General features: G+C 38.6%; 1 protein-coding gene across 1 annotated transcript in view; it reads left to right on the top strand.

Annotated features, from left to right (window-relative positions):
* Positions 1-471: 471 nt before the first annotated feature.
* The window catches only part of LOC137989342 (neuropilin-2-like), a 113806-nt gene continuing 105614 nt past the window's right edge, over positions 472-8663 (top strand). Inside the window, exon 1 of the mRNA XM_068835165.1 lies at positions 472-544. Within this exon, the coding sequence (XP_068691266.1) occupies positions 475-544 (70 nt within the window). The 5' untranslated portion in view covers positions 472-474. The remainder of the gene's footprint in view (positions 545-8663) is intronic.

The raw sequence follows: 8663 nt of genomic DNA, 5'->3' as shown, positions 1-8663 counted from the left end.
ATTACACTAAATTACTACAAATACTAAATTTTAAGGGTTGGTAAAGAAACTGGCTACTCACAAGAGTGAATTAGGCCCGTTTCAAACGTTGAACTTTTCATGTACCAAATCTAATGCAAATGAGCGAAAACAATAGACTTTTTTCACCTGCATTAGATTCGGTACATGAAAAGTTCAACGTTTGAAACGGGCCTTAGTTATCTAATTCTTTCTTGCTATTCACTATGCCACTGGAATTTATAATTTACAAAATTAATTTTAGCGCTCCGTCCTTTGCATTAAACTGCCCTCAGGAACTATTAAACAGTTTTACATCTTAACCATGAGTCATCTTACCTTTTAGATCCAAATAAAGTGTTCCGAAACATTAAATTGACAGCAATTATTGAAATACTTAAGTTTTAATATTCTTTAACACGAGCAGCTGGCCGCTAAAAGAAGTTAGTTTGTCTTTCCGTGGTGTTTAAACTTACGATGGAGCTTTATCGCGACATTCGTTGGTGTAAAGTTGCATTTTTCATCTCGTTACTGCATTGTGTCTGGGGTGAGTCCGATTTCATTTTTAGTTAGTCACGATTACATATGAAAGCCTGCGAATACGGAAGCTTGTTGGGGAAATAAGAGGTGCGAGTTAGGAAATACGCGATTAAAAAAAAAATGTGAGAGGGAAGTTAGGAAATGCGAGATGCAAGATATAGAAAATCCGGTATGAAAAAATGCAAGGTGCTGGGTAGAAAATGTTAAATAAAACGGCTCTCCATAATAGGTAACGGAGAATCGAGGGAGGGACGTCTTTAAAACAGGGAATCTCTAAGACGGATGATCTCTGAAAGGAAGAAATATTAAAGATCAAATCTACTGCAAATCCTTTACAATATTGGCTCTCTTAACAAGAGTTTCTGTAAGGTCCTGAACGGCACAGTACCTTTTCAGCGAGGCTCTTTTTCTTGGTAGAATGCGGGGGAAAAAAAAAACTTATGTTAAACGCCATCATCTCGAACGACAATTTTTCCTTCTAGCGGAGACTGCAAGAAATTACCAAACCGTAGCTAGTTCTTTTTGCATTTACTGGCAAAGGAAACTTAAGTTTCATCCAGGTTGATTAAACCTGATCTGGCTGCTGGGTCAATATATGTTAGTTGTTTTTACTCCATCCCGAACGGTCTTCTTTGTCGTTATCTACTGGACATCGCAGACAAACATGATTATTCAGTAGACAGGTAAGGTTGTTTTCCATTCTTGTTGTAAATATACTAAATTACTACAAATACTAAATTTCAAGGGTTGGTAAAGTAACCTATTCACCAAGCTACTAGAATCTATAATTAAAAATTACTTCTACGGCTCAGTCCTTGGGATTAAACTTCTGCAGCAAAGAACTATTAAAGAGTTTTACATGTTAACCATAAGTCACATTCCCTTTAGTGTCAAATAAAGTTACGAAATATGAAATTGACAGCAATTATTGAAAAAAACTTTAGTCGTAATATTCATTAACACGCACAGCTGGTCGCTAAACGAAGCTAATTTTTCAGTTCCTGTCAAGTTTCATCTTGCGATGGAGCTTTATCGCGACATTCATTGGTATAAAGTTGTATTTTCCATCTCGTTACTTCATGTACGTTGTGTCTGGGAAGTGTTCCTTTTCATCTTTTCTTAGTCATGACTATTTATAAGCTTGTAGGAGACATACGGCATGAGAGATGCGAGTTAAAAATCGCGTGACTAGAGATAAAAATGCGTGATGCGAGTTGGAAAATACAATAAAATATGAAAGATCCTTGTTGGAAAATGCAAGACAAAAAATGCGGGATGGAAGATAGAAAATCATCTTAAATAAAGACGGCTGTCCAAAACAGGGAACGCGAAATTGAGAAGAAGGGAAACTGACAATGGAGAAAACGAGGAATCTCTAAAAGGAAATATTATCAGAGTGTGATCGACTACAGATTCTTTACAGGCAATATTGACTTCCTTAACAAGAGTTTCCGTAAGGTTCTGAACCGTACTGTGCAGCTCATTCACAATACCTTTCAAACGGCCTTTTCTTTTTGTTTCTAAAATATGACAAAACCGTTTTTAAATTCCCTTGACCCCTCACATCTTGAACAACTATTTCTTCTAGTAAGTTTTTTTTTTTGCCCTTACTGGCAAACGCCAAACGAAACTTGAATTATCCATGTTGGCTTTACATCTGGCTGCCGGGCCAATATATCTTCATTGGATTTCCCTCCATCTGGAACAAGGGTTAGAATTGGTTTCAGTTTCAGTTGCTTTTCATATTTTTCGTTATCCACTTTACATCTGTTTCGTAATGGTTTCTTTTTTGTTGCTACAGTCATATGCCAAAAACTGTATTACACAAGTTGCAATAAAGAATTGACCTTAAAACTAACTTAAGACATTTAGGAGGCATCTGGGGACTATATATTGTCATGAATATTTAATGCCATTGAACACTAGTGCTTCCAGTTTTATCAAAATTCTTTGAAGGAGCTGTGAACAATCGTGTTTTGAAATATTTGGAAGCTACCAGAATATTGTTTAGTAGGCAATCGGTTTCCGGGAGAGTTATTCCACATCTCGTAACAGCTCCATGGTTACGAGAAGCCGCTGTGGGGATGGGGTAAGTGTTGTAATGACTGTACCTCATCGGGTGGAGTTAATTTGACCTCGGACCCAAGCTCCGTGTCTTCACGGGTCATCAGTTGCAGTTAAATTCATCAGCTATCGTGGAAATCGAAGCAGAAAATGCTCAATTTCCATCCAAGTGCGTGGGGTTTTTTGGCGATGAAACATTCACGGAGGTTCGCAAATGATGTGGTTTTAGCTCTGCATGAAAAAATCTTGGCTGGGATGGATTTTCGAGTCGCAAACCGCCTCTGAGCTGACAACGGTCGGAATCGTAGTGTGCAGCCTTGACTTCGTCTTAGAACATTGAAAACACTGAAAACACAGAATTCCCGAAACGGTGTAATAAGCTCCAAAAGGCACAAGAATACACCAGAGGTGAGTCATTTTTATTCACTTTATTGAATGAAAGTTAAATTGAGCATTTTTTAGGCTTTATAATCGACGGTATTTGATTTCCCATACAAAGTCTTATAACGCGTTTCAATTCTCAACGGCTGTCTGTAGTGACGCGAGCTTGGGCTGCCTATGCTCCAATAAGCTAAAATTACGATCTATAGGGGAACTGACGCACGTGATAACGCTATCATTGTTGTTTATTTATTATACAATCCAAACCGCCAAATTGTATTGACAATACTCGGTCATCATCTCTTTGTAAGAGCTGTGAGGTTCCTTTGTATAACATACAACGATAAAACGCCTGTGCCTCTCGGGAGAAGCTATCAGTACCACTGTGTGTATATTCTCAGTTGAAATTCTTTTGCTCTCCTTTCATTGTCATTGTGCGAATAATTATACAGCTAGCGCTCAGTATTATGTTCTCGTTTGATTGTTTTCCCTCAATGAAGGGGGCGTATGTGATCCACCTGTGTTTCAGACTTCCTCATTTAACAGTTAGGAACCAAGAGTGAATTAGTGTTGATCTATCACTTTGCGGCCTTGCTCTAGCACAATCACAAATGGATTTATTTATTTTTACATACACTTTGCGGGCGAAACAAACAAAGGGCCGCCAATTTTAACCAGTCAGATGAAGCGATGTCACGCGTGACTGGTTTTGCCATGTTTTTTCAGGGACATAACAACTGATTTTGGCGGGAACGGGTATTCTAAAAATAGACTCATTTGTGACTGTGCTGGAGACCCCACCCATGCCATAACAACACTCTTATCTTATTCACTCTTGCTAGGAACTGAATATACGATGGACAGGTGGTAGATGAACGAAACTGATTGACATTACATTTCGTCGAAACTCTATCAGTGATTCCAGTATTAGCGCTTCTAGTCTGTCTAACTGGCATGATCAGCGAAACATTTACGAATATCTCAAATTTTCACAAATATTTGGATCTTAAATTTTAGGCTCCGCCTTTGAAGGTAGTCTCTAAATTGCACATTTCTTGCTCTTTGATCCTAACGGCCTTAGAAACATGATTATTAAGTAGAGAGATTAGTTTATTCCCCTCTTCTAGCATATACTTAACAACAAGAGAGTATGAAGGTAAGAGAGGTAATCCCTCTTAAGTTATTTTTAGATCTCCTGCGACATCCGGTATTCCCACGAGGGTCAACTGATAGCCAATCATATGTCCCCATTTTCGCTAACGACGCCAATCATTGCGTGGGAATTCGCTCAGCTGTCAACATTGGTACAAATGGGGACACATGATTGGCTATCAGTTAATCATCGAGGGAATAACGGGTCTCGCAGGAGATCTAAAAATAGCTTAAAGTGGTACTACGACCAAAAAAAAATTTTGTTTTTCCTTTGGATTTCAAAACTATGTTAACTAAACACTAACTCACCCAAGTTTTAAGTTCTGATTTTAAAAAGACACCTGTTTATTTTAGCTGGAATTTTCTTATTTATTGGTCCGCCATTACTAACTTTAAAATCTTGAGAGAGCTGGGTCGAGGAGAAAATGACGTCAAACACTCACTAGTTTAAGAATGCAATACGTGTGTACGCGGCCTAATTAATATGCAGCACGGGAGTTTCGGGCTTTCAGACTTTTCAGCCCGTGTTTTGCATATATAATAAGTTGCGTTTACACGCTGAAATTTTAAGCTAGTGAGTAAATGACGTCATTTTCTCTAGATCCAACCCTCTGAGGTCCAATCGGCCAGTTTTGAACGTGAGTAATGGCGGACCGTGAAATCCAAAACTTACACTCAAAATAAACAGCCTTTGGATAAAACTCAAAGCTCAAAATTTTGCCAGTCAGGTGTTAAGCGAACACACTTTCAAAATCTGAAGAAAAAAAAGGAAATGATTTTTTGATCATAGTACCACTTTAAGAGAGATTACGATAGGAATAGGGCCAATATGAGGGATTACCTCTCTTAACTTCATACTCTCTTGCTTAGCAATTATTCCATGAGCGCGCGTTGGATATGAGATGGTAAATACCCAACGAGGCGCGTAGCGCCGAGTTGGTTATAACCAGTCTCGTATCCAACAAGCGCGAATGGAATAGTTGTTTTATTAAATTCCTTAAACTCCAAAAGTTTAGAAAGTACGAAATACGAGCGAAAAATGCGAGCAAATCCGAGCGAAAAGGAAAAAAACTTGATGAGAATTGATGGGATGTTGTGTAAGACCTTTTGGTCAGACAGACGCAGGCTCATCACAAGAATATTTCTTGCCTTTTCGCGTACTTCTAACTGTCGGAATTGATCCAAACTTTCCACAAAAACGTTTTTTTTTTTTGGTTTATTCAGAGAGAAATTTTGCTTTCTGGCGAAAACAAAATTAGCTTAGCAACGCTTAGGGCAATTATTTACCATATAAGGTCAAACTAAGGTATATGAGCTGATAACCGAGATTGAGTGAACCGCTGACAATGTATATATCACACTGGTGCTAGTTTGAGCAAGCACAGACTACTAAAACTAAAACTAGATACAAACTACCTAAAGTGCATCAAAACTAAAAGAAGGAAAAAAAGGAACATTGTTATTACTGCATACCAATCAATTTTGGAAATCAGATAATCTAATATTGTCTTTAAGAGAATTCCATAAGTTAGGCCCTAAATATCTAATTGATTTAAGTCCATATGATGTTGTGTTATACTTAGGAAGAGATACAATACGGGATCCCCTGAGATCATATGGCGAGGCACGTAGAAAGAAGAGATCCTTAATGTATGATGGAGCTACATTATTTAGTGCTTTATACACTAGAAAGACAATATTTTGAAGTCTTCCTATTGGTCATCATTAATAATGATTTATAGTCCTTAGCCTTATTTTGAAAAAAGGCTCGTTCGTTTAATTTTTCAAACTTATCTGAATCACATTTAGAACAAAAACGTCACGCAGTGGGATGGTAATTAAGATGTGAAAGAGAAAAGGAATTGTAACTTTAACTTTTTACCGAGCAACGGTGTTCGACTCCGGCTGGACCAACACTCAGGGTCTTTAAATAACTGAGGAGAAAGTGCTGCCTTTGTAATTACATCTGCAAATGGTTAGACTCTTTAGAATTCCCTGATAAGGACGATAAACCGTAGGTCCCGTCTCACAACCCTTCAATGTTCATAATCCTGTGGGACGTAAAAGAACCCACACACTTGTCGCTAAGAGTAGGGCACGTAGTTCCCGGTGTTGTAGTCTGTCTTCTCTTGTGTATCATGGTTGGGAGGGTTAAAAAAGGGGCCACAGTAATTGGCGCAAGCTGTTTTGGCGCTCTGTCAGCTTGACTGGCGAAGGTAAAAAAATATATAAATAAATAACTTAATATCAAAAGGGATAAGGCGTCTGAATCTGTTAAGTACACTTATTTGTTGGCTAATTTTGCGGCATAGGCCAGCAATATGTTCATGAAAATTAAGTTTATCGTCAATGGTAACTCCATGTAATTTAAGACAGTTTTCTTGTTTAAGTTCTTGATCTGCCACTTTGAACTCAAAATCAACAGATGATCTTCCCGGGGCTAGGCCAAAACTTTGGAACTTATGTGGATTAGCCTTGAAATTCCTTTTGAGGATACAATGGTTTCCACCGCCCAGATCCGGTCACAACTCATCTGGTTAACTCTCTTATACGTATTGAAAATGAACCAGTATATTTTAAGTTGAGGGATACCAGTGGAGTCCTAACTATCAGCAATTTAATGACCAACGACGGTACTTTTGTGTCCTTCTCGGATTTCTAAGAACGTTACAACATTAAGCCAACGTTTTTATCTTTTATGGGTATCATTTCAGCGGTAAAGCAATTGTGGAATAAGTTCAAACCAGACACCGGACACTGGTTTGAAAAAGTTCAAACCAGACACGGAAGAGGAAACACTAATACGCTTATTTTGGAGTTGCACAGTAAGTTCGGTTATCTGGCAAGGGGAATCAAGCCCCAGGTTTTTAAAACAAAACATCAATACTTTTGCCTATAGTTGCGCTTTTCTGTATTTGGACCAGCAGAACACACGGTCAATGCCCCGAGGCAGGCTTTCCCTCTTTCCTCTCACATTACAACCCTCCATTCGTAAATAATTAAAACTGTTTTTTTCCTTGCTTGTGCGAGGTGGTCAAGATCAAGCGCATTATTTGTCATTTCGTGAATAAGTAAGCATTAAAATGTATTTGTTGAATGTAATACAGTATAGTGTAATGTGGTGTTTTGTGTAATATCAGAAACCCATAAGGGTTGAAACGTGTAACGCGCGTTCACAGCTTCCGAATACTCAGTGCGAACTGATTAGTTTAATGGCTCAGTGCTAAGTACCATATTTGGAAACCCCTCGCTCTTGTTGTTCCAAATATGGTACTTAGCAAATTGAATGTTCAGAAGCTTGTTTCCCAGCACACAAGGTGGCTCAGTTGGTTGAGCACGGGCTGTCACGCGGGAGGTCGTGGGTTCAACTCCGGCCGGACCAACACTCAGGGTCTTTAAATAACTGAGGAGAAAGTGCTGCCTTTGTAATTACATCTGCAAATGGTTAGACTCTCTAGTCTTCTCGGATAAGGACGATAGGCCGGAGGTCCCGTCTCACAACCCTTCAATGTTCATAATCCTGTGGGACGCTTAAAGAGCCCGTACACTTGTCGTAAAGAGTAAGGCATGTAGTTCCCTGTGTTGTGGTCTGTCTTCTGTGATGTATCATGGTTGGGAGGGTGAATGCTCGGAGATATTAGCTACACCAAGCTACTCTAAAAATCCGAGGGTACATAAAGATATATGATATATGATAAGAAAAGTTTCACTGAACCCTTATGGGTTTCTGATAATATGCAATGTACTATATGTAATGTATGAGTAGAGTAAGAATGTAAACAATAATAAGTAAACAATTATATTTGAAAAAACACACAGGGAAAATCATTAAGAAAAGTTTTAAAAAGAAGGGGGCCGAGGACGGACCATTGTGGCACTCACAAGAGACTACTGACCAGTCAGAAAAACTGTCAAAGGTTTTAACACGTTGTCTGCGTTCAAAGAGAAAACTTTTCATCAGACCAATACTCCTCTTAGACGAGAGTCCATAAGCAGCAAGTTTAGCCAAGAGAAGGTCAAGTGGCAGGCTATAAAACGTTTTTCTGAGATCTAAAGATACTACACCGACAAAGCGTTTGGAATCCAGATTAAACTTAACTTTTAGTGCAGTATCACCTTCATGTTGCTTACGAAATGCAGATTGACGACTAACTAATAGTACATCAAACGACTTATCAATATAACTGATGGTAAATGCACTTTTCAAAAGACTGCATTAAAGATTGGTAGTACAGAGATGGGCCTGTAGTTTCTTTTATCCGTAGGCTAATCACATTTGAAAACTGGTGTAACCTGGGCATATTTCCAATCCACGCGCAATCGGCACAGCTCCCTTGCGAATGCAAGCGTGGATTAGTTCGGTTAGAGGTGCAACTATTGCTTTAGAAGTAAATTTAACAACTAGGGCATTAATGTTGTCAAAACCAGGAGATTTTGATGTCTTAAAAGTTCAATAATAACAGACACCATAGAACTTGTGACCTCGTCAAAGGTAAATGAATGGTCAGGAGAGCCTTGCATGAAAATCC

This window comes from Montipora foliosa, unplaced genomic scaffold, assembly GCF_036669935.1.
Source record: "Montipora foliosa isolate CH-2021 unplaced genomic scaffold, ASM3666993v2 scaffold_455, whole genome shotgun sequence".
NCBI lineage: Eukaryota > Metazoa > Cnidaria > Anthozoa > Scleractinia > Acroporidae > Montipora > Montipora foliosa.
Note: the sequence above shows the minus strand (reverse complement) of the source record. Positions and strands in the feature narration are given on the sequence as shown.